This window comes from Marmota monax, unplaced genomic scaffold, assembly GCF_021218885.2.
Source record: "Marmota monax isolate L192 unplaced genomic scaffold, Marmota_monax_Labrador192_F-V1.1 WCK01_AAM20220418_F8-fsc00010, whole genome shotgun sequence".
Classification (NCBI taxonomy): domain Eukaryota; kingdom Metazoa; phylum Chordata; class Mammalia; order Rodentia; family Sciuridae; genus Marmota; species Marmota monax.
This window is the reverse complement of record NW_026692321.1, coordinates 18,951,452-18,977,826: the sequence shown is the minus strand read 5'-3', so window position 1 is coordinate 18,977,826 and position 26,375 is coordinate 18,951,452. Positions and strand designations below refer to the sequence as shown.

At 40.6% G+C, this 26,375-nt stretch overlaps 1 protein-coding gene across 1 annotated transcript; it reads right to left on the bottom strand.

Annotated features, from left to right (window-relative positions):
- Positions 1-20,797: 20,797 nt before the first annotated feature.
- Cenpa (centromere protein A) lies at positions 20,798-26,375 on the bottom strand. The gene is made up of 5 exons (XM_046441698.2): positions 26,119-26,375; positions 22,721-22,830; positions 21,951-22,028; positions 21,525-21,679; positions 20,798-21,189 (listed from the first exon to the last, which is right to left on the bottom strand). The coding sequence occupies exons 1-4, from the start codon at positions 26,210-26,212 to the stop codon at positions 21,545-21,547; spliced, it is 417 nt and encodes a 138-aa protein (XP_046297654.1). The 5' UTR covers positions 26,213-26,375; the 3' UTR covers positions 20,798-21,189; positions 21,525-21,544.

Sequence of the window (26,375 nt, the reverse complement as noted above, 5' to 3'; positions counted from 1 at the left end):
TTTTATTGATTTTTTTAATGGTAGAAGCAGGATGTATTTGCTGTGGAAAATTGGAGAGAATAAGTAAGAAAAAAAAGAGTTTAAAAAATCCACCCACGATTCCATCACCAGAGAAAATCACAGTAAATATTTTGGCATATATCTCTCCAAGTTTTTTTAAGTGTTTTTTTTTTCTACAAAAGATGAGATTATATTTAAAATGTCATTTTTTAGCCTAGCCTTTTTCTGTGTTAATTCGTATCATTATTTTTCGACAGAAAATTTTGTGAAGGACTTTTAAAATAATGATCAAGTATCCTTTTGTTGAGATGCTGAACACTAACCACACTTGACCACTTGGAGGTGACTAGTATGAAGTCCAAGATACACACTGGATTTTAAAGACAGTACAAAAATGAAAGTCCCACAAATTAAACAAACCAGTATTTTTGTACTGATTCCAAATTGAAATGATGTTATTTTGGTTATATTGGGTTAAATAAAATATATCATTAAAATCAAGTCATCTGTCATTAAACTTTTAAAATATGGCAAGAGAAAAAATTTAGTTTTACTTGTGGCTTGTCTTGTATTTCTATTTCTACTGGGATTTTCAGAGGACCTTATCTAGGTTGTCTGATTCTATAAGGAACCTGTATCTTTCATTGTCATTGAAGACTTTGCAACTCTGGAGATAAATTAACTTGTGGACGTGGAGTTGTGGCTCAGTGGTAAGAGCACTTGCCTAGCATGTGTGAGGCCTTGGGTTCGATTCTCAGCACCACATATAAATAAATGAATCCAATAAAGGTCCATCAACATCTAAAAAAATATTTTAAAAAATAGAAATTAACTTGTGATGACTGATGGTGATGCAAATGGTTCCTATTTATAGGAAGGCAAATGGGTTTTGACTGGTAAAGATGAAATGGATTTCTGTCCAGTGAAAGAAGCCAGTCTTGCCTTATTAGCAAGTTTTTTTTTTTTTTTAGCTTGTCCAGTTGTCTCTATATTTGTCTGTCTTTTGTATTCCTCTTGGAATAAGTTTTGACAAGTTAATGGGTTCCTTCATTAATTATTAAGTTAAATAAATATTTAATATATGTTTATCTCATATTAGCATGAACTAATCACAAGAGTCATAATTTTGTCATTTATAAAGTCATAATGTACTGGACAGGGGGTGTAGCTCAGGGGTAGAACGCTTGTCTGGTATGTGCAAAGCCCTAAGTGCATCCTTAGCAACACACACACACACACACACACACACAACACACCACACACACGCGTGCACATACAAAGTCATAATTTGATCATTATTCGTTAATGGTTGTGAAGGTCCCATCAAGGCACCCAATGAATTCACCCAGCTGAGCTTACCTGAGGGCTGCTTATGCCCAGTCAGGTCTTTCCCTTGGCTTTCAGAGTGACCCCCCAAGTTGTAATTGAACTTTATTCTGCTCTCTATTCCTCTCTGTGCCCCCCCACACCTTACAGTTTTATATTTTGCTTAAACTGGGGTGCCCAGAGTCAGTGTTTTTCTCCTGGTGGCAGCAACAACTGGAATTTATGGTCTGAGAATTTGGGAATCTCTGTACAGAATTATTCCCTTCTGGGTGACAGATGAGAGGGTTTTTTAATTTTTTTTTTTTTGGTCTATTTTGAGCTCAAACCAATTAAGACTATCATGCCCACTGGGAAGAACATCTCTTCGAGGTTAGAATTAGGTTTCAGGCTAGATTAATCCCCCCACCCCAATGCTGGGGATGGAACCTAGGGTTTGGTGCTCGTTGGGCAAGTTGCACCGCTGCACTCCCACCCCCTGAGTTTGCTACCCACCTGTGGCAAAGCTACTGAGCAGCTACTCTGAGAACTTTCTGTGTCTGTTATCTACATGCCTGATAAGCTTTAACGTTCACAGTAACTATATTTTATCATATATCTTCTTGAAGATTATTATCAAGATATTTAGGTGACTTAAAACTTCAGGCTAAAACTAAATTGAATTACTTGATAATCATTGGATACTTAGAAAATCTTCAAATGAGATAAAATACTGAAACAAATCACTAAGGTAATTTTACATTTAAATGCTGCATTTGCTATTTTTTATGTGTTAAATAGAGGTTTTTATATGTTTAGTATGTCAGAGGGAAATTATATCTTTGGGACATATTAATGAAGGTGTTCATTTTTGCTCCTTAAAAAAGATATAAAAGGCTACATGAAGTTGTTATGTGTGTTCTGAAAAAAGTATGTATAGGTAACAGACATTTCTCAATTATTCAACACTTGTTTATTAATTTGTGTGCGTGTAAAATAGAAGTTAGTTACTTTATATAACAGTTATAATTAATAAGCATTGTTAATGCTGTGTGCTTTTTGATTTTTCAAGGAAAAAGAGTAGTTTCCTAAAGCAGCAGGTCTCAAGCATTTTGGTCTTAGAGCACTTTACATATAAAACATTATTGAGGACCCCAAAGGGCACTTGTTTATATGGGTTACATATATTAATAATTCCCACACATTTCCATTAAAATGGAATTTTTAAAAATATCTATTTGTTTGAAATGAGAAACGCTGAAATCACTACATGCTAACATATTGTATGAAAAATAAATACATTTTCAACCAAAAATGGAGGTAACATTCTGTTGTTTTTGTTGGTTTGTTTTTGGTACCAGGGATTGAACCCAGGGTGATTAACCATTAAGTCACATCCCTAGCCCCTTTTATTTTTTATTTTGAGACAGGGCCTCACTAAGTTGCTTAGGACATCACTAAATTGCTGAGGCTGGCTTTGAACTTACGATCCTCCTACTTCAGCCTCCTGATCTGCTGGGATCACAGGCATGTGCCACCTTGCCCGGTGAGAAGAATTTGTATTTGCAAATCACGTTCAGCTGAATAGAGGACAGCTGGATTCTCAAATCTTCTTTTGCATTCAATCTCCAGTTTGTCACGTGCCATGTAGCTTTGCTCAACACTCAAGAGAAAATGAGAGAGAAGAAAAAATGTTTTAGTATGATTATGAAAATAGTTTTGATCTCATGAGTTCCCTGAAAGGGTCTGGAGGACTTCCTGGGGTTCCCCCTGATCACAGTTGTAGAACTGGTGTCTTAAAGTGTCCATTTGTTCTAGAATAAGAAAGATCATTATGAAGGATAAAATTCAGAAAGGACTTTTATTTGCCTTAGTTTATAACAGCTATGTTTGAAAGATGTCAAATGAACATAGGAGATATGTTAAAATTTTGACAAAATTTATTCTGGTTTTGCTTACTTGATTTACTGATCATTATTGTATGCTTTCACATATAATAAAAAGGTAATTCTTTATCTCTGTAAAATCTGCCTAAATATGAGTGATTTTGTGTCTCACCAGTATAATTTTGTGAGCTTCATGCTGATTTTATTGTATCCTTGATTACTTAAAATAAGAGAAAAGACAAAGTCCTCATTTATTAAAGAACTAAAATTTTTCACAGTTGTTCTTTACAATTATGTTACCTTCTGTATTTGTTTTTCATGTTTTATTGTCACTTTGATCAAACAGGTAAGCAAGCATGGTTTCACAGTTGCCCATGATTGTACCTTAATCATGTGCCCACATCTCCTGTAACAAATCTGGATTTTTTTTCTTTCCAAGTCAGATTCTAAATTTAGAAATAAATAAGGGAAAAATTTCAGGATGTCTTCTATACCTAAAACTATCTTCAAGATTTCCCAGAAGACATTCTGAAAAAAAAAATTGTCTTTCAGTTTATAAAAAGAAAGCATTAGAAATAATTAAATTGTCTTTTCTTGACATCTTGCTATTTTAAGTTGTATGGAAAATATATAAATATTTCTGATTTTTTTTTTTTATATATTAGGGCTTGAACCCTGGGTTGCTTTACCATTGAGCTACATCCCCAGCTCTTTTAATTTTGAAACAGGGGCTGATCTTGAACTTGCGATCCTCCCACTCAGCCTCCCCAGTTGCTGGGATTACTAGGCATGTGCCACCATACCTGGCAGAAATTCGTATTCTCTATGGAAAGTTTCTGGAAAAATTTAAATATCCTATTTGTCTGTAATATACTTGTATCCTCAAGGAAAACACCAATCAAAACTCCTGTGAAATAGTCATGTTCTATATTTCAATAGAGAATTTTTCTCTCCTCCATTCTGAATTATTTATAAAATAACAAATTAACCAGTCATTTCTCTTGTGTTAAAACACCCAGTTTGTGTTTTGTAATCACCCCTAAGAAACTAATCTAGTATTTTCTTCATGGAAAGCCAGGCACGGATTTTTCTGAGTTATCTGATTCTATAGGGTCTATACTTTTTGTTAACTCTGATTGCAAATGATTCCTGTTTATAGTCATACAAATGTATTTTTCATTATATATGCAATTTATTTTATCCAAAGAGGGCATCTATTAGTAAGTTCATTAGGCATCCTTTTTTATTTATGTATATGCTTTTCTTGGATTTTCCTGGGAAACAATTTTTATAACTTATTCCTCTATAAATTATTCGTGACTCAGCAATTAATGAGTCAAATAAAATCTTTTAACACATAATAATTACATAGTATGAGTCATGATTTTACCTGTTTGAAAAAAAATCATTAATAGAAACAGAGTGTGGAAGGATATTATTTTGGAATGTCTAATCCATTTTTTCTTGTTGTTTCCCCAGGTCACTGTCTTAGTTACTTTGTGCCCTCCAAGTCCTGGGAGGTGGCGGGGGGTGGTGGCAAAAAGCACTGAGGATTAATCACGAATTCAAGAGAACTCATGTGTCTGGAGGAGTCTTCACGTGGGGGGCCAGGTAAAGGATTTCAGATATGAACAGAGGAGAGCAAGAGTGGGAACAGGGAGGGTGTAGGCAGCTCACAGGCAACCTGTGCGGATACCAGACTTCTCTGGGTCCTGTATCTTCCCACTGCCCCAAACTTAGTCGCAATGGCTTGGACAACAGACTGTCCAAATAAAATGAGCCAACGTAGAGCAAAGGGAATTTGCTGCTGTATTATGAATTTAGATATAGCTGCAGATGGAGAACCACAACCCTGAGGATAGTTTGCTATAACTCCTTCGCTCCAGCTGAATAGGCACTTGGAATAAAAATCAAGCTCCATTAGAAAAATCTAGTTTGCAGATTTAGGTCCCATCCCTTTCAGGAATATTCCATTTACATTCACTCTCATAATTTATTCTATTTCCTAATCTAGTGTACACTTGTTCATCTTTTGGGCTTCTCTGCATCATGTATGATGGCAGGGGAACCAGCCTTTCTCCATAGGAGTGGAACATCTCAAACTCAGATGCCCTCAAAACTGGCATGTAGGCACTGGACCCCAGCCTGCCTAGCACATGTCCCTACCTGGGCTTAGAACTATGAACTGGTAGCCCCATGGGTAAGGAACGGCCTCTGCCTGTGTATAAAGGGAAAGGCCCCCCATATTGCACCCAGATTGAAGGATTGGCTAAACCTGCTGGTCCTGGCTGACACCTGGGAAGAAGTTACCTCTCAAGCAATTAATTCTCCATTTTCCCTTGGCATTTCACTGTGTCATATGTTTTCCCCTGGCAGATGACCTCTGAGGAGACATCTCTGTCCTTCCTGCAATAAAGAGGTGACCAAGGCCAAGGCCAGAGGTGTGTGAATGGGGGTGGTGTATGTGGGCTAGGTCAAAATAGCATTTAAAAAGGCATAATAGCTGGGTGTGGTGGCACATGCCTATAATCCCAGTGGCTCAGGAGGCTGACGCAGGAGGATTGCAAGTTCAAAGCCAGCCTCAGCAATAGCAAAGGCTCTAAACAACTCAGTGAGACTCTTCTCTGATAAACAGCTGGGGATGCGGCTTGGTGGTGGCACCCTGGGGTTCAATCCCTGGTACCAAAAAAAAAAAAACCAAACAAACAAAAAACATAGTAAATCATTTACACTTTAGTATGACTGAGCCAATTTTTTCTTTTAGTTCACAAATTTTAACCAGAGAAGGGCTTCATAAATAAATAAGGTATCTACCAGACCAAAAGGAAAAGGGTAGAGAATAGAAGACTCATTCATGTCCTTGCTTCCTTTAATAACATAGATGTTCTCTTCTCTAAGGACTTCTGAAACACTACCTCAATTTTGTTTTTATTTATAACACCTCTGTTTCCTTCAGTAGATTCTTTATTTCTTCCTGACCCCTAGTTCAAATCTCTGTGTGGATGTGTGTTTCAGTCCCGGCATTCACTTCTGAACACATACACAAACTACAATGAAAAGCTTCTCCACTCCATTGCTTTATTCAGTCCAGTTGCTTAATCTCTGAGTCTTGGCTGCCTGGAAGGCTTGCTGCCTCCTGCTTTGCCTGCCCAGTTCCTACCCTCCATCAGGGTTCCACCTGGACCTCATGACTCCTAAAGTGGGGTGAGATGCCCTTTTTATAGCTCCTACAGGAGCCCACACATAACCTTCTTGCAGTCTTTGCCCCTCTGCTATGCTGAAGGAGCCCAGTAAGTGCTTCTGGAGCAGTGAATCCGTGAGTTCAGCTCTTCCCTTCCAGTAGATTCTGGCAGACGAAGGAGTCCTGGCCAGCCATGCATGGTGAGGCCACTGGGGTCAGGAGAAACAAATTCAGTGAAGCCACCCAAGAAAGATGGCTTTTCTTGTGACCTGTAGAGGGTTTTGGTGGGATATGGCTGGCTGTGTCGTCCAGGTTGGGGAGGAGGGTCACATTGGGAAGCCAGGACTGAGGAGTGGGTCCTTTGGCCCCTTTCAAGGAAAGTCAATGCCAGAGTGCATGTAAGAGACTTGGAGGCTTAGGGTGGGGCTCTTCCAGGGACAGGCAGGACCAGTGAGAAGAGGACAGTAGATCAGCTGTGAGGGGAAAGGGGAGAGGAAGAAGCAATGGTTTGGAGAGAAATGGGAAGAATCATGCTTTGGTGCCTGTCCTGGACGTGGACAGGCCAGGCTTATAGAAAAGCCTGAGATGACTGAGGATTCCAGCATCCTGGGCAGATGGAGGAAGAAGCTTCTAGGGAAAGCTACAAGATGGAAACTGGTCTGAGGAGAAAACAGAGGGTCTTAGTTTAGAAATATTACATCAGGATACTCCAGGGAGTTGAGGAGGCATGGGGCTGGCTGTGACGGCAAACTGGAAACAGAGAACCAAATCTGGGAGGGTACTGGAGCCAGAGGGATGGATTTGGGGATCATCTGCTGAAGCCTGGGAGGTTATAAAATGAGGTGCTGAGGGACACAGGAAGGGGCTGGGGAAATGCCTGGTGTGGGGCAGGAGAAATACAGCAGCTGGGGAATGGGAAGGGTGAGGCCTAGTTGGTGCCAGGTGTCTACTGCAGCACAAGAAGGGGTTGTGACACAGCAGAAAATGCACTGCTGCAAGCTTGGGCCTAGGCACTTACAGCTGCCTCATCTGAACTGGGATAATACAACCCATTTCACAAAGCTGTTGGCGAGGGTGGGGGGTGGGGGGAAGCCCTAGCACTTGCGGATAGACCCTCAGTGCATGGTTCTTATTACTAAGGAGAATGGGAACCATGGCTGGAAAGTAAGGATAGGAAAGGTAAAGAGTCATAGTAAGTCCAGGGGCAGCTTGTGGGACAGGAAGGGGCAGTAGCTAAGAGGTTCATCCCTCCTGCTGGCTTCCCAGTGTGCAGCTGAGGACATAAATTAGAGCCTTCTGGAAAACAGAAAGAATTATAAAATGTCAGCATTTGTGGCTGATATCAAAGGTAATTCATAAGTAAAATGGGTTTTTTCCCTCACTGGCTTCTTTTTCAGAAAAGTTTAGAGAAACTTATTTTGAAGTGCTTTGATCTGCTTGGCAGAAAGAAACCAAATAAATTCAAGGTGTCATGGCACATTAATCCTCCTGCTTTGAAACTGAGGGTGACAAATTTTATTCAATAGCTAGAGACAATCTTTTGGGATTTCTTAGCCCTGACTTAACCCTGATCCCCACTGGGTCCTGGCCCTGACTGGCCTCTTGTTCCTCCTTCTGACCCGGAATCCTCACACTTTCCCCTTAAATAGGACCCAGGCTCCCTGTGAAGGTGATTTGAGAACTGACACCCTATGTTGCCGCATTCTTTGCTTGGAACCAGGGTATCTGTTTCTGATAGTTATTGCTGTGACTTGAGTCTGCTGGCTGTGATCATGTCCAGGCTCTGCTCCATGGACACTCAACCTTCCTGTGTGGCATTAATATAGAGCAGTAATAAAAACAATGGCTGCCATTTATTGGGTGCTAGGCACTTTATCAACCTCACTAAGGCCAATGCTCACAGCTCCAGGGAAGGGGTGTCTCTTCTCCACATCTTCTAGACCAGGTGGCTGAGGCAAGAGGAAGAGTACTATCCCAGAGGATGGTACTACTGGGAACCAGTCTGAGCTCTCCCTGGTCTGCCCCTCACCAGGCCTAGATCCTTTCATGCTGATATTTTATCACCTCTTATGAAAGATGGGGGTCCTAATACCCTCTCACATAGTTGTCATAAGGTATGGGACCACCTGAAAGTCCTCAAAACACAGAAGGTTCTAGTACAATGTGTTCAATGTCTCGTTCTTATGATTCTTTTCTAATTTAAGCATCTGCTGCCAGTGTGAAGGTCTAATGTGGTTTATTTTCCTCATGGGTCCCCCCCCCCCCCGTTGCTGTTTCCAGCTTTTAGCATTATCAGCGTAACCTTGGGTTCTTTTGCTCCATTCGAGATAGAAATCACGAAGAGGCAAGAGCTACATCTGAATGAGGCTTTGTTAGGGCTCTGTTTGAGCATAAGAGATGGTGCACCGTAAGAGTTCTCACTCTCACTCCCTGAGGAAGTAAATCTTCCATGGTCTGACAGGTGGCTGGCACAAGCATACTGGCAACTATTGAGCACCACTCGGGACTTCTGCATACATTATCTTCTGCTCTTGGGGCTGGGCCAGTGCACAGCATGGTTGTCTGCTACTAAGCTCTGAGCTCATGGAGGTGTTCTGTAGTGATCCCAGCCAGAGGCTGCAGGAAGCCCTTTGCAAGTTTTACAGGAAGCAGGGAGCATAAATAGGGCTATCAAAAACATGCTTCTTGGGCTGGGGATACAGCTCAGTTGGTAGAGTGCTTGCCTCGAATGCATAAGGTCCTGAGTTCAATCCCCAGCACCATGAATAAATAAATAAAAGTGTCTTCAATTAAAAAAAAAAACTCTTTCTCAAGATGGAAATCAGGTCCTATTCTGTCTCGCCTGGAATTGGGGGTGAGCATTGGGGTTTTGAATCTCTCCTCCCACCATCAGTTATATTGGACTCAGGACTCGCCCTCTGAGAATTCCAGCAGGAAAGCTGCCAACCCCACTCCCTCCCAAACTCACAGGGCTCAGGAACCCATTGGATCCTAGTTGCGGCCCCATGTATAAGTGATTATCTGCTTCCTCCATTCATGATCATGTTCTTTGAGATGGGCCGTCTTCTGTGGGTGCCTCTAAAGTGCAGAGATTCAGGTGGCAGATGAGAGGTGTGTATGTCTGCTGGGGCTGCCATAACAGAGTGCCTCAGACTGGGCATCTTAAACAGCAGAATTTATTTCCTCAGTTCTGGAGGCTGAGGTCCCAGGTGTAGATGCAGGCAGGGTTGACTTCTTCTACGGCTTTCGGATGGCTGTCTTCTCCTGTGGCTTCCTTTGGTCATCCCTCTGTGTGTGTCTGTGCCCTAATCTCTTCTCCTTATAAAGACACCAGTCCTTTTGGATTAGAGCCCATCCTTTTAACCACTGTAAAGAACCTGTCTCCAAATACAGCCACATGCTGAGGTGGTGGGGGTAAGGACTTCAAAATAAGACCTTATTTATGTATTTGTTTATTTTGTGAATTAAAGCTGGGGCCTTGACGTGCCAGGCAAGTGCTCTATTACTGAACTACATCCCCAGCCTCTCAACATATGAATTTTTAGGGGACACAGTCCAGCCCATAACAAGGACCAAGGGGATATTTTACAGGGGTCCCCTAAATCAGAGTCCTGCAGGAGTGGAGGCAGTGGTGGGGAAGCTCTAAGGGTGGGCCACTGTCTATCCCGGCATAAGCAGCATGTTGCCCTCCACCCTCTATTCCAATCCCTCTCTGCATGGGAGTGGACCAGAGAGGGTGTTCATACTGACACCTTTGGCAGAGGTTGGGTAGGGGGACTGTTTAAAGCACAATGGGAACCTCCTTGTGAGTTCTCTATAATTCAATTAGATACTCTGCTAGGAAATTCTCTTGGTTCTCTGCTGAGTGGAACTGCATTGGATGTCATTTATTTTTATTTATTTCTAAGTGCCCTTCTTCTTTTTTTTTTTTATAAAGAGATAGTGAGAGAGGGAGAGAGAGAGAGAGAATTTTAATATTTATTTTTTAGTTTTTGGCTGACACAACATCTTTGTTTGTATGTGGTGCTGAGCATCAAAACCTGGGCCGCACACATGCCAGGCGAGCGCGCTACCGCTTGAGCCACATCCCCAGTTCCCTTCTTAACATTAGTTCATCTTACTTGATGGGCTCAGTAGAATAATCCCTACCTGTGGGCCAAGTTGGGAGCCTGAGGGTCGCATTCTCAGAGGTGCCACCAAGTATCTATCGTGGATTCCCCATAAGCCGGTTCATCACCCAGACAAACAGCAATGGTGGCAAAGTGGATTCTGGGAGGGAAGTCATGAGTGAAATGGGGTAGGATTGCTTTCCAATCCAATGGAGATGGAAGACATCTCCAACCTACTATCCACAGGTATGGGTAGATGTGTAAAACTCCATGGGGTTGCAGCTTGGGGTCGTGGTGGTGATGGAGGAGGTGGGTGGGTTAGAGGAAATTTCATGTAGGCAAGGGGTGGGAAGAGCTGGTCAGGGAAGGAACAATAGCCATGGGCTCTCTTTGAGTGTCCAGTCCGCTTTCTCTGTCGGTATTTTTCATGAATGACACTCAATAGCATTTCTTTTTTCCATGCTATGATCTGGGACCCTCTGTATATAGCTTTCTATAATGGATGACTTGCTTTGCCCACAGGGGCAAGAAGTAAGAACTGTCAACTCCTATCTCTCCAGTACCCTCTTGGATACTTTGATTTTCAAATATTCTGATTTTGAAACAAGTCTGACTAATTCAGTTTTGAGACTAAGCAGGGCTTCCAGAGGCCAACAGATGCCCAGACATATGGAAACCCAGAAACCTCTAATGTCAATAGCAAATGTGTGTTCCAGCTACAACTCATTTATTGCTCATTCATTCATATCTTCATTCAATGGGTATTTATTCCAAGCTGAATCTTGGGTTAGGAACTGAGAAGGCAGATACAGCATGCAGAGGCTCTGTGTTCCAGGAGTTTGGAATCCAGTGGAGCTGCTCTCTAGCTTTAGGGGAGTCATTTCCTATCTCTGGAACTCAGCTTCTCTGCTTTTAGTAGAGACTGTTCTTTGCTTTTAATAAAGACTTGAAAATCCAACTATTAAGATTCTAAAATTCAGTCAGCCAATCCCAAAAAAACAAATGCCGAATGTTTTCTCTGATATAAGGAAGGTGACTCATAGTGGGGTAGGGAGGGAGAACATGGGAGGATTAGATTAATTCTAGATAGGGAAGAGGGGTGGGAGGGAAAAGGAGGGAGAAGGGGATTAGCAAGGATGGTGGAATGTGATGGCCATCATTATACAAAGTACATGTATGAAGACTTGAATTGGGTGTCAACATACTTTATATACAAACAGAGATATGAAAAATTGTGGTATGCATGTGTATTAAGAATTGTAATGCAAAAAAGTACATGTATAATGGCATAAATTGGCATACTTTTTATACAGAGATACAAAACTTTGTGCTCTATGTGTAATAAGGATTGTAAAGTATTCCATGTATTAGAAAAAATTCCATGTATTTAAAAAAAAGGATTCTAAAATTCCACATTTATTAAATTTAGACTTCCGGATGCACTGTCATACCCTGTCAGATCCTAGGCAAAATAAGGAACCTGGCTGCAAACTCTATTCAGAAGGGAAAATTTAAGGTCCTATGGATCTGTCAATTCATTCCAGAAACATCTACTGAACACTTTCTGATCCATAGCAGAAAGATGCAAACTGCAGTCACTGATGCCTTCCTGAGGAAGATTCTTGTCACCAGAGAGCTCAGGCCTCTCTGAACAACAATACTACTTAACAAGCCCTGCCCTTTGAGTTGAACTCTAGAAATAGAAGTGCAAGGTAGGTTTGGCAATAATATCAGCTTCAGAACTAAGACAAGCTCCCTGATTTCCCAGCAGTGTCTGGTCTCTGAGGAGCCCTGACCCAGGGACATTCCTGTGGGGTCCTGCCAGGAAAGGGGAAAGAGTCAGGGAGGGGAAACAGGGTCTCCAAGTGTGATGAGTTTTTGAGGCTTTGACAAAGACTTTGACCCCACCAGTCTCTGTTTTCTCCTGGTATCTTCTGCTGCTTCTCCTGGCTGACCTCATTGCCATGGAAACAGAAGAGGGACATTTCTGAATCTAGTTTAGCAATCCCTATGAACTCTCCTCCTGAAAGAGTGGGTAGCAAAGTCGGCTATTATCTTAGGAGGAGTTAGAAGATTTCTTAACTTTGAATCAGTATGATCAATCTGTGTTACTTTGTAGAAAGGAATATAAACAGCTTAGAAAATTCTTGCTGCTTCTATTGCTCCATTTATCAAAAAGCATGCTCAAGCAAAAAAAAAAAAAACTAAACTAAAAAACAAAAACCATGCCCACATTGGCTGTCAATTTAGCCCTACAGCTTCCTGTTCCACTCTTTTTCCTCCTTCATATAACAGCAACATTTCACTTACATTTTTGAGTATAGCCACATTGGTCTTCTCAAGTTTTACCATGGAAATATTAAATAGATCATGTTTACGTGTAGCAGGAAAAATGCATTTAAATTGCCAATGAATTGGATTTGAACAATTAGAGATTTCTGAAACTTAATTCCTTGAGTAAATAGTGTTTTTTTATTATTGAAGGTATTTGAAGAAAGGTTGGTGTTGCAGAGAGCTACAGAAGAGATTCAAATAGGTCTGGGTTAATGACTTTTAAGAATCCTTTTGACCCTGAAATTCTATGATGAATCCAAGCTAAACATAAGGTTTAAGAAACAAAAACAAAGGAGTCACATGAAAGATTCTTTTAGCTGAAAATAATGATCCAAAGCACTTTTAGACCTATTGCTTTGGATGTAGTACCACCCTGGAAAGCACCTTGGCCGTTCCTTTTACCACTTGGATCCCCTTTCACACTGCTCATAGGTGGACAAGACTTGGGTGTCCTTCCCATGAGGCTCAACTACCTTGAGAATGGGAAAATCAACCTTGCCTCCCAGGACCACAGCCCTGGAGAATGCCAGGTACTGTCATAACTGAAGCCTGCCCTCCCCACAGTTTATGCCAAAGCCCAGAGATGGAGATACCAGCCCAGTGGAGGATTCCATGGTGCTCAGGCATGGATGGGCAAAGAATTTAAAAAAAAATCAGTAGCTAAAACCCCAGTGGTATTTGAAGGGTGCTGGTTAGAGAAAGGATAGGTAGTTGGGGAAATAAGCGTGGTTTGAGATCAACTGGATTTGCTGGGTCTGGCCAATTAGCAGGAAAAGGATGGTGGCAGATGCTAAGTAGTAAGACTGCTTCCCTAAATAGATTGTAGAGGACATGGACTTAAAGGTCTGCAGTAATGAAGGTTGCAGAATGAAGAGGAACTTAAATTGATCCGAAAAAATTACAGATCTATTCCTCCCCCGTGGGAATCATATGGGACAGCAATATTGGCCTAGTGATGGGGAGGGGAAAGGAAAAATCCTCAATCAAAATGCTTTGGCTGCTCCTTTAAGACCAACTTGATTTTTATTCCACTTAGTGTCTCTGAGCTCCAAATCCATCTAACATAAATGATGTGTTTGTCTGTAGTTGTAAGCACTAAGCCAGATGCTGACAGATCATTGTCAGTGAAAAGCTGTTTCCACTGAAGAAATTATTATCCCTCTGATGCTAGTAGAGGGGTGGAAACTTCCACAACTATGTGTCAAGTGGGCTTTGAACATTAAAACAAAATCGATGTGAAAACTACAGTGTGCTTTTTACAATATACTTATAATCATTAATATGAGTTTGAAGCCAAAATAATTCAAGTAATTCCAGAATGGGGTTCATAATCATTCATAGGTAGTGGACCTCATGAAAGTCACGGCTTTTTTCAGAAAAGTGCAAAACATATATTCATGAGATTACACAAAATTTATACATACATATGTATTAAAAATTGTTTTCTTTCAAATATTTGGAACATTTGCAAAAACTTTACAATGAATTACAACTCTGATTTTATAATATTTTAAGGCAATGTTTTAGTCCCCCCGCCCTTTTTTTATGCTGCAGTGACCAAAAGACCTGACAAAAACAATTTTAGAGGAGGAAAAGTTTATTTGGGTCTCCCAGTTTCAGAGATCTCATCTATAGACAGCCAACTCCATTGCTCTGTGCCTGACGTATGGCAGAAGAGTGTGGTGGAGGAAAGTGGCTCAAGACATGGCCACCAAGAAGTAGAGAGCTCTTGCTCACAAAGGACAAACTATATATCCCAAAGGCACACTCCAATAACCCACCTCTTCCAGCCACACTCTACCTGCCTCATTACCATCATTTAACTCCTATCAGAAGATGAATGCACTGATTATGTTAAAGCTATCATAACCCAAACATTTCACTTCTAAACTTTCTCACACTGTTTCATACATGAGCTTTTAGGAGACACCTCATATATAAACCATAACAGGCAATACAAATGGTCAATATTTCTAACAGTCTTAAACTCTAAACTACCCAAATGTCCAAAAAAAGGGGGGGGTATATGTAAATTTAGATCTACTATACAAGGGAACACAATTGTCCCTTGCTATCTGTAGGAGATTGGCTCTAAGACCCGCTATGGATAGATACTCAAATCCCTCATATACAATGGTATAGTACTTGCATATAACTTACACACATCCTCCCATATATTCTAAATTACTGCTAGACTACTTATAATGCCTCACACAAAGGAAATGCTATGTAAATGGTTGTTTTACTACACTGTTGAGGAAATTACAAGAGAAAAAAGTTTGTATATATTCAGTACAGATCTAATTTTTATTCAAACATTTTTTATCTGAGGTTGATTAAAGCTGAGGTGTAGAATTCATGGACATAGAGGGCTGGCTGTATAGCAGTAAAAATTAACACCTGAGAAATGTGAATTCTGCAAACATTGATTGGAAGATGCAAGGGAAATATACTGTATGATTCCATTTAATACAATAGTCAAAACTAATCTATGATATTAAAATAGTAGACTAGACTACGATATTAAAAGTCAGGATTATTATTATCCTAGACAAGGGAACTATCAACTAGAGTCAGGTGCAAGGTAGGCTTATGGGATGCTAGGAATGTGATTCTTGAATACTGGCCTATATTAGTGCTTCAGGTTGTGAAAACTGAGCTGTAAAATTGTGACTTATGGTAGTTTGGAATATATATGCAATATTTAAAATTTAAAAAATTAAAAATAGAAGTTTTTAATTCTTGGAAATAACATTGAAATAAAGCCAAACTTGTGTTAGCTTTCTATTGCTGCTATAACAAATTACCAAAAGTTTTTAGTATTTTAAGCATAATGCAATTTATTCTTATAGTTCTGTACAAGTCTGAACACAAATTTCACAAGACTAAAAATCAAGGTGTTAGCAGGCCTATTCTTATTTCTAAAGGTTCTAAGGGACAGTCAATTTTTCTTTTTAGCTTCTAAAGGTAGCCTAGATTCCTTGGTGTAGTCCCCTTCTTCCACCTCAAAGCCAGCAATGTATCTCTGATCATTCTTCTATTGTCTTGTTTGACTCTTGTCTCTCTCTTCCACTTCCTATGCTCCCAGCCCTCTTTGGTACTGGGACTGAACACAGGAGTGTTCAACCGCTAAGCTATAACCCAGGCCCCCGCCCCTGCCTTTTTTTGAGACAGTCATGGTAAGTTGCCCAGGCTGGCTCAAACTTTCTGCCTCAGCGTCCTAAGTAGCTGGAATTATAGGCATATGCCAGCATACCTGGCTCCCTCTTCCACTTTTAATGGCCTTTTAAAATACATTGGGCCCAATGAATAATCTAGGATAATCTCCCTATTTTAATGCCAGTTGACTAGCACTCTTAATTCCATCTGCAACCTCAATTCCCTTTAGCCATAAAACATAGTCATGGGATCCAAAGGCTTGCCTAAGAGGAACACCAATAGAAGCAGCAATGCCAAAAGTGGAGAGGGATCATACTTTGATGGCATTGTACTCTCCTTAGATTTAGCTATGGCTAAGTCAGGAATACTCTTAAGTCCTGTGAACCTTCTCCCCTCAAGTCAGTTTGAGTTGGTTTCCCCAAACTTACAACTTAGTTTTGATGTTACTTGTGATAGCATGGTATGTTTGATACTGAATAAATTTAAATTATTTTGTTTTATTTTAATGTTAATAAGTACATACTAAAGTAAGGATGAAAATAAGAAAATCAAGAAACACATTGAACCTCAATTTCCAGGAATAGTAGACTAGGCCATCAGGACCACTCTCCTACTGAGGACAACTGAAAAAGTAGGACAATATTTATATCTTTGTCTATAACTTAAGAGCATTAAATTGCTAACAAGCTAGTGATTACTTATTAGTAATTACTGATGCAAGAGTGGAGACAGAATGGAAATCTGAGGTGGGTTTAACAGCAGATTAGGTGCAACATTTTCTTTAGGGGGTTTTGTGCCAGCCCTGAAAAGATAGCTGAAAAATGGGCTATGTTTTTGGCAGCCTTGGGTAGCTCGGGAGATGACAGCGGAATACAGACCCTCCAAAGTAAGCATGGGAAGCTGCCCTGGGAAGGCTGGTGATCCCTAGGAGTAAGGTGAGTAAGAAGCCATTGAATTAAGATGTTTCTGAATGTTCAGTGCCTCCAGGAATCTGAGAAGAAATGTGAATTCTGCAAACATTGATTGGAAGATGCAAGGGGATATGTATGTCATATTTCCTCTTTAGAGGAAGATGTCGTTGTAGGCCTCAAATTATTTCCTCATACAGATGTGATAGGTAATTAAGCACTAATGAGAAAATAGATCACGAGCAAGAACCAAGAGAAAGAGACCCATAAGAATTGAAAATACTCAAATCATTAGATTTGAGAATCAGATCTGGAAAACAATGATGCTCATTCTGTTAAAGGAAATAAAGGCCAAATTCAACAAAGTTTCAGCAGAAAAATGGAAACTATAAAAAATAACATGAAAAATTAGAAAGAACCAAAAAGATATTGTAGAACTAAAAAATACAATGAATTAAAATAAGAAAACAGGTTTAAAAATAGGTTAGAAATAGCTGAAGAGAAAAATCAATGTATTATAAAGGGTAGAAGAAACATAGACGTAGAAGAAATAATCTGTTAGCACTGATAGACAAAAAGATGGCAAAGAAAAGAAAATCAGAAGACATAACAAAAAGGACTAGAAAGCCAACAATTAGAGTTTCAGGAGAGGAGAGAAGAGAGAATGGGGAAATATTTCAAACAGTAATAGTTGAGAATAGGTGAAAAGACATCAATCCATATTCAAGAAGCCCAGTGAATATCAAGCAAGATTAAAAAGAAATCCACACTTAGACATAACAAAATGATATTGCAGAAATATTAATTTCAAAGAATCAATTGTATTGACAACTAACATCTCAACAGCAAAAACAGAACCCCAAAAACCAAGAAATTAACTTTTTCATGTGAAAAAAGAATACTGCCAATATGTAATTCTATACAGAGTAAGAATATCAACATCAATTCACAAAGATGGGGAGAACAAGAGATGCAAAACAGTAAAAAAATTTTTGAAAGTTAAAAAGCAAATGAATAAGTAGAAACTGATTTCATAGACTATAGAATCCTAAGGTAGCAGTAGATGATGGAAAACTATCAGGATCCACACTGCAAAATCTTCATAATGTTCAGAAACTGAGAGTTATCAAATACTTTTGCAACTTAAATATTTGGCTAAAGTAGAAGATTGGTTGTAAGCCATTTAGGAAAAAAACAAATCTTTGGACATTTTCCCCCTACCATTCATTCACTGGATGATTGCCTGTCTCCATCCCCATAGATGGGTCCTTGTTCTCAAGAGATGACGTGATGGAGGGTGTGTGAACTTATGGAGGCCAAATCCAGGGATAGTAAGTAGGCTTATGCATAGTAAACTTTGAATATGGGTACTCTCAGCTCTCCCTCTGCTGAGTTAGGCTTTAGCTTTCCAAGAAGGCTGGATGACTGTTCTCTGTGCATGTGTCTAGTCTAAGATAACAGGGGATTCCCTACCAAAAGGCTCACCTGATCACTTCACAGCAAATCTCAAAGTCAACAAGTCCCATTAAACTGCTCAGAACTCCCAGTGAGCTTTTTTTTTTTTCTTTCCATTTTACCCACAAGGCTGGTTAGAAATCAAAGGAACACATCAGAAGTAAAAGAAAGACTAGAACAAATGTAGGACATAGGGGTAAGGCAACTAAGGGAAAACAAACTATGCAACAAAACAAAAACTTATAATAAATGCCCTTAAAATGGTATTGCACTCATGAAACAAGGGTGGGATGTGTGCTAATTCCATCTATTGGCTCCAAGCCCCATTCCCACCTTTTCAAGTTCTCTGTAACACAGCAGGGTTAGAAGCTAGCCAATTATATTTCCAGGCTCCCTTGAAGGTGCTTCTGTTTAGGTTCTGCCAGTGTGAGATGCTAGGGGGTCCTGGAAGGTGGGAGGAACAAAGGAGACATTTTCTTTCCTGTTTTGGAAGTGCCTTTGGTGGAGGCAGTGGCAGCAGCAGTAGCACCAGCAGAAGCAGGCAAAATGGGGCTTCTGACTTCTTCCTCAGTAGCACTGATACAGTTCAATGCAGTAGTGGCAGGGGCCTGCATTGCAAAGCAGCAGTGACGATGGGCTTTGGGCCCTGGCAGTTGTTTGATCCTTGTCCTCTTTCCTTTTGCTCCTCCATCACTCCTGAAGTGATTATAGCCAATCCCTTCTTCAAATTCCTCTTTGCTTGAAGTAGTTCAAGTGGTTTCTGTTTTGTTGAGTGAACCACTAATTGATTAAAATGTTAGAATTTTTTTTTTTTTTTTTGTACTAGGGATTGAACTCAGGGGCACTTGACCACAGAGTCACATCCCTAGTCCTATTTTATATTTTATTTGGAGACAGGGTCTCACTGAGTTGCTTGGTGCTTCACTGTTGCTGAGGCTGCCTTTGAACTCATGATCCTCCTTCTCAGCCTCTGGAGCTGCTGGAATTACAGGCCTATGCCACGGTGCCCGGCATTTTTAAAAAAAAATAATAAAAAATACTTTATATTAAAAATATAAAAACAGAAAAAATTCAGTGGAAAGGTAAGAATGCTGATAAAAATCACCCAGAAAGTATAGAAGCACACACAAAAAAAATTGAACAACAGAAGTGCTCAAAATTTACAGTAAATTGTAACACTGTATAACATTAATTATCATGATGTAAATTACTTATTCTCATGTTATCATACAAATACCATGTGATACAGAAAGCACTCGTCCTGCCTGGCCTAGTGAAATACAGCTAAGTACAATTTCAAGAGCAAAGAAATGTCAAAGAAAACCACAGAAAGTCTATAATCTTCTAATCAACAATACTCTGACAAGAACACTAAATATATTCAAGGTTAGATAAGCTTTATTCAAATGTCTGCATAAATATGACTTGATGTCAAACAAGTTTTTCCAAAGGGCTAAAATTTATTAAGCAGTAAAATTCAGCGCTTCCCTTTGGTCTGTCTCTGAATTTAGCTGACCAATATATCATTATTAGTAGTCTGCGCTCACTGCTCATTTTTATCACTCACATTTCTCAGATCTTTGGGTGGCATTTTTCATTTCTCATGAAATTTCTTAAATTGCATTTAGAAACAGGACGAGGGTTTTACCTGCTCATTTCTACTTCAGAGGCAAAACCACATCCCTTGATTCTCATTTTAATTGTGGGTGTTTGCAAATGGTGTGCAACTGAGGAACTTAATGTTAAAATACAAAAAATATGGTATAATCTCCATGTGCTAAAACAATACCTTCATTTTAATTTTTTCATTAAAGAATTATTTTTATTATTTCTCCACAAAGAAGCTATAAAAACACCTATAAAAGCATTGAAAAAACACTTTAAAATCCTGGATTTATGACGGGTACCTTGTTAGCACACACCTATAATTCCTGACACTTGGGAGGCTGAGGCAGGAGGATCTGTACAAGTTCAAGGCCAACCTCAGAAATTTACTGAGACCCTACCTCAAAATAAAAAATAAAAAGGGCTGGGAATGTAACTCAGTGGTTAATTGTCCCTGAGTTCAATCCCCAGTACCCCAAAATTTTTTAAAAAATTAGAATAAAACAAAATCTTGGATGGATATGATATATCTATGATTTACAACTAAAAATAAAATGCTAAATTCTATGAGAGAATTTCTGAATTATTTTGATAGAAATTTGCTAGAAAGAATCAGAAAAATTTCAGGCTGGGAGTAGTGCATGCTTAGCATGTATAAGGTTCTAGATTTGATCCCTAGTCCCAAAACCAAACAACAACAAAAAAATTATTTCTATTTCAACTCCCAATTTAGTTTTGAAAAGCAACACATTTGTTGACAGTCACTAATGATATTAATCTGGAAGGCAGAGATTTGTACATGAGGAGAGTTGGGTCCTTTAAGGTAACAAATGGAAGTGTTCTTCTCTTATTTTTCCCTTACATTTAAAAAATTTTTTATTTATTTATTTTTATTCTTCCCTTTCATTTTCAATAACAGTACAAATATACACATGGTTAAAAAATGCATAAAGTACAGAAAGATCTAAAACAAAGTAAATATCCTTTTCCTATAACATGACAGATCTGATGTCTTCAAAATCCTTTAGGAGTCATATGAGTAACACACCAACTAAGTCTTTTCAGGCCTTTGGAACTGTGTTGATTGTCTCCTATAACACCTCTGCTACAGAGGAAACGGGCATTCTTCTCCTTCATAAAGAAAGTTTAAAGGGCAACAGTCACACACCGCTCAGAGACAACAAAATCCAGGTAGCACCTCAGACACCACTGGGTCTAGTTGTAGCTCCAGAGAGTCCCAGGTAACATCCCTGAAATTTAGGAGTCACATTTACTAAAAAGGCATTTTCAAAAGTAAGAAAACATTTTCTTTAAATAAAAATGAGGAGATCTGCTCCTTGTCAAATTCTGAGATTTGGGGGATAAGAGAAAAATATATTTGACATTATTCAAAAGGGCATGAGCCACAGACTCCCATGTAGTCAAGTAAAGGCCAAGGTATTACTAGGGAACAGGGGCAAGATGAGAGGGCAGGGAACTAAGGATGGAGAAGGAAGATCCCTTCAGAGAAATTCCTGCCCCAAGGCTGAGCAGTTGGGTGTCTTCCCCCAGTGTACTTGCTCTCTGGTGAGCCACAAAGACTTACAGAGACAGTGCTGCAGGAGTTCAGCCAAGTCCTTCCTCGATGCCACGGATCCTCCTGGCCAGCTGCACATCCTTGGGGAAAAGAGTGACTCGGCCAGCATGTAAGGAGAGGAGGTAGGCATCCTCAAAGAGGTGAACTAAAAATGCTTCTGCTGCCTGGGCAAAAGAGAAAATGACAGACACAGACAAAAGGCACAGGCTGCTCTTTGGAGACCTGTTGCACTTCTGAGAGCTCAAAAAGGACAGAGGGAATGACTAAAGAGCTCTGCTGCCACCACACAGAATCTCCTCCAAACCCTCATCAATATGCCATTGTCTTCAGGAGGTCAGACCAGCCTGTAATATTTCACAGGCAGTCCCATGGAATTCTGGAATGTTCTTTCTCCCCCTCTCAGCACTCACCAGTGGTATTTGAGCCCCTTCTTACCTCTTGAAGGGCCAACAGGGCCTGGGCTTGCCAACTGAAGTCCACACCACGTGAGAATTTCATACATATTTCTCTTGCCTGCGGAGGAGTGGAGACAGAGATCAGGAGTAGTAGAGTAACAAAAGAGAGATTAAAGGGAAGACAGACTCTCTCCAACTGTCTCCCATGAATTCACATCTCCATCAATCTGTCCTGGCCCTTAATGTTAGGGCCCAACCAGCAGCAGGTATGGACTCCTGGGAGCTTAGAAAATGGCATATCTCTTACTGGTGCTAGGAGGGAGATAAGGAGGCAATCTCCAGGGTAGGAAAAGGGATCAAACGGCAGGTGGATGAGAGAGTTCTATTTCTTTTCTTCTCTTTTTCTTAAACATCAATTTATTATTTTTTAATATTTATTTTTTAGTTGTAGTTGGACACAATACCTTTATTTCACTTTCTTATTTTTATGTGATGCTGAGGATCGAACCCAGGGTCTCATACATGCGAGGCGAGTACTCTACCTCTGAACCATAACCCCAGCCCGAGAGAGTTCTATTTCTATAGTCAAAGCACAGTTTCAAAGTAGAGGTAGTGGGAGTATCAATTCCAGAGAGAACTGCAAGGTTGGAGGGCCTTTGGAGGGCTCATATTTCCAGAAGATGGAGTCCTCTACCAGGTTAAAGAATATGTAACTTAGTCACCTAGGTAAGACATGGTAGGGTCCTACATATCTGGGAAATTTAAAGAAAGAGGGTGGCATGGAGTGGTGGGAAGCTCCCTGGAGCTTACCAGGCGGCTGAAGGGGTACTTCCTTATCAAGAGGTCTGTGCTCTTCTGTAGATTTTTGATCTCCTTAATCCAGCCAATTCTCCTCCGACTATGTTGACGAGAGGAAGAACCTAAACAAAACAGATGGATCATGAAGAGAAGGTGCAGTAGAAAATGGGTGATGCCTTGCAGTTTGGTTGAGACAGATCAACTGTCAAGTCACCAGGCTGTGACTGTGAGCAAGTATGCTCCACAAGGGCAGAATGTTTCATTCACCTCTCTTTAGCAACTAGAAAACAGCAGATAGTTGCTAAACATTTACTAAATTAAAAAAAAAAAAAAAAAAAATGGATGTTCCTTTGAGATTTGAGTGCTAACATTTCCATGAAGCCTTTCCTGAATCCCAAGCCCTTCCCAACAGATGGGAACCCAGGGTTGCCTCCCTCCTCTGGGCGCCACAGTACTTGGTATTTCTCTTATCTTTCTCACTAGATTGAAAACTCATTTATTTTGGTTTTAGGCCTTTTTGTTAACAGCTGGAAGGAATCAGATACTGTCTCCTACAATACCCCTGTCTTGATTATCCTGGGGCCTAGAGAAGTGAAGACAGTTGGCCACAGTTCATTAGAGGCCAATGAGCTTTAGAATTAGCATAAGTCAGTGCCAGTGTCAGGAATGCAGGTTATAGAGTCACAACCTTTGGCTCAAATTCTAGTTCCAACATTGACATTAAAAGATGGCTAAGTTCATCTCAGGTGGTACATGCCTGTGGTCCTGGTGACAGGAGGTTGAAGCAGGAGGATCACAAGTAACTTAGAGAGACCTTATATCAAAATAAAAAGGACTGGGAATGTAGTTCAGTGGAAAAGCACACCTGGGTTCAACCATTAGTTCAAAAAAAAAAAAAAAAAAAAAAGAATTTGTTCAGAGGCCTGATTATAAAAAGTCATTATTAGAGTTATTTTAAAAATTAAAAGAACATGGAGCAAAAGAAATATTAAAGATAATAGGGACTGGAGTTGTAGCCCAGCAATAGAACACTTGCCTAGCATGTGAGGCATTGGATTTGATTCTCAGCACCACATATAAGTAAATAAATAAAATTAAAAAAAAAAAGTACATCCTGATTTTACATTTATGTGGTGCTAAGAATTGAACCCAGTGCCTCATGTATGCTAGGCAAGCGTGCTACCACTTGAGCCACATCCCCAGCCTCTAAAAGTGGTATTTAGAATCACAGGGGTAGATGAGATCACCAGGCAGGGGATAGAAGAGAAAAAGATGCCAAGTCCCACATCAAGGAGTTGGAGAGAGGTGACACAGGCAGTCAAGAGAACCAAGCAGGAACTGCCAGATTGCATGGTGTCGTGGAAGCCAAGGGAACAGAATGTTTCAAGGAGAAAGTGGCCCACTGTGTCAAATGCTTCTGAGACAGTAGGAAAAGACATAGACCTGCCTGTTGGATTGGGCAAATGAAAGTTGCTGTAGTAGTTCAAGTAGTTCAAGTATGGTTAGTAGCTGCAGAAAGTGGGATTGAGGTGGGTTGAAGGGTGACTGGGAAGTGGGGAGTAATGTGTACACTTGAGTCTGGCTACTTAAAAGAGTAGCTATAAAGGGAAACAGAAATGGAGAATATAGGGAGTTGAGAATATGGGCTCAAGGAAATCCCCTTGCCCTTTTTCTGAGGATCATAAATACTGGAGCACGTTTGCCAATGCTAATGTTTGGATTTAATTTTAGGTGCAGGTAGAGGGGACCAAAAAAAGCCCTTTTGCAGGTGAAAGAAAGACATAGCTAAGAGCCCTTGAAGAAGCTGGAGCAGCTTTTGATAAGAAGGCAGATACCTAGGCAAGGCCATTATAATCACTACTTAAAAGGATAGTTATAAAAGGGAAAGAAATGGGTAGTCTAGGAAGCTGGAAATGTGGTGTCAAGGAAACACCCCTCCCTAAGAGTAAGTGAGGAGACTGAAGCTGTATGAAGAGGGGGAGCAGGCTATGGTAGCGCATACCTATAATGCCAAGTTACTCAGGAGTCTGAGGCAAAAGGATAGAAGAATCACAAGTTCAAGGACAGCCTGAGCAACTCAGCAAGATCCTATGTCAAAAAGGAAAAGGAAAAATAAAAGTATGGAATTGTCATGGAGAGAATGGAAAAGCAACAATACCAGACAAGAGCAACAGGACTGCCAAAAGAAGTATGAGTGCCCATTTGAGGCAAAACTTTTCATTTAATCAGAAATAATAGAAAGGATGCTTCTACACTGGAAAGCAACAACAAACATCATATTTAACACTCCCATTAACATGGAGAACAAGACAAAGATGGCCAAGATAATACTCTTCCAGTCTTAGAGTCTCACTAATACCATGCAATAAGAAGTAAAACGTGTAAAAACACAAAAGAGTCAAAAATCATTATTTGCGGATGCTATAATAGCTTGCTTAAAAAAAATACAATTGAAGCAATAGAAGAACTTCTAGGATTAATGAAGGGCTGGGGATGCAGCTCAGGGATAAAGGGCTAGCCCATGGTCTATGAGGCCTGTGTTCAATCCCCAGCACCAAAAAAGAATTTAGCAAATTGGCTGTATGCAAAGGTTAAATTCTTATGTTTTAGCAAAGAAAAATATTTTTTTCTTTACATTTCTTACAACAGTAATATCTAAAATCATCTAAAATACATTTCCCCCCTTGCTCTCAGAAGACAAGTATAGCAGCTATTGCTGTGGTGTGCAGTCCCCACCCTTGCCAACTCCAGCCCCAAATCAAGAAACTGAGGACCATAAACTCTTCCTACTTCCCAAGAAAGGGAAGCGGGTGAATGCAGGGAGTCTTGATTAAGGCCCAACACTCACTGAAGGAAAACAAACCTGGAAAGACAGCTCTTAAGAGTAGGACTGCAGTTAGAAATTGTCACCCAAAGCAAGCCAATAAAAAACACACACACACACATACAAAAAAAAAAAAAAAAAAAAAAACCACAAACACAAATGCTTAAAAATCTTGGGTCTACCAGAACCAGTTGTGTGACTGCTCGAGTTACCTGGCCTGCCTGTGCCTCAGTTCTCTCACAAGCTGTAAAATGGGCACAATACAAAGATGAGATAATGCCTGAAAAAGAGTTTAGTGGTAAGCGCGCGATAAATGTGTGTAGTAACAAGAAGAACTGGTCTTAGGAACAGGCTGTCGGGCCAGTCCTTGCCCCCTTCTGCAGCCCTTAGTTGGGCTGAGCACTGGACCGTGCCCGGAGCAGAGGCTGGAAGGCAGAGGCTGTGTCCACTGGCAGCGGAAGGCCACGGGACCAGCCGTTCTGTCAGCTCCGCAACAAGCCTCGTCCTTCTCGTCTGAGAAGTGTGGCAATTCCGTTTCCATGCCTCGCTCCAGGGTGAGCTGCAAGGGAAGGGCCACGCGGGTTACCTAAGGAGGCTTCCCGCCGCGGGGTCCCGCGAGGTGGACTCGCGCTGCGCCTCTTCGGGGTCTCTGGCTTGCGGCGTCGGCGGCGAGGGCCCATCGCGGGCCACAAAGGGTCCCGGCTCCCGGTCGCCCCACGGCTCCTGTTCGGCCTTCCGGTCCCGCAGCTGAAGGCTGGTTACCAACAGAAAACGAGAGAGCGCCCGGGCGGAGGGCCACTGAGGAGCCGGTGCTCCACCCAGTCAGCGTCGCCTTCCGTTCAA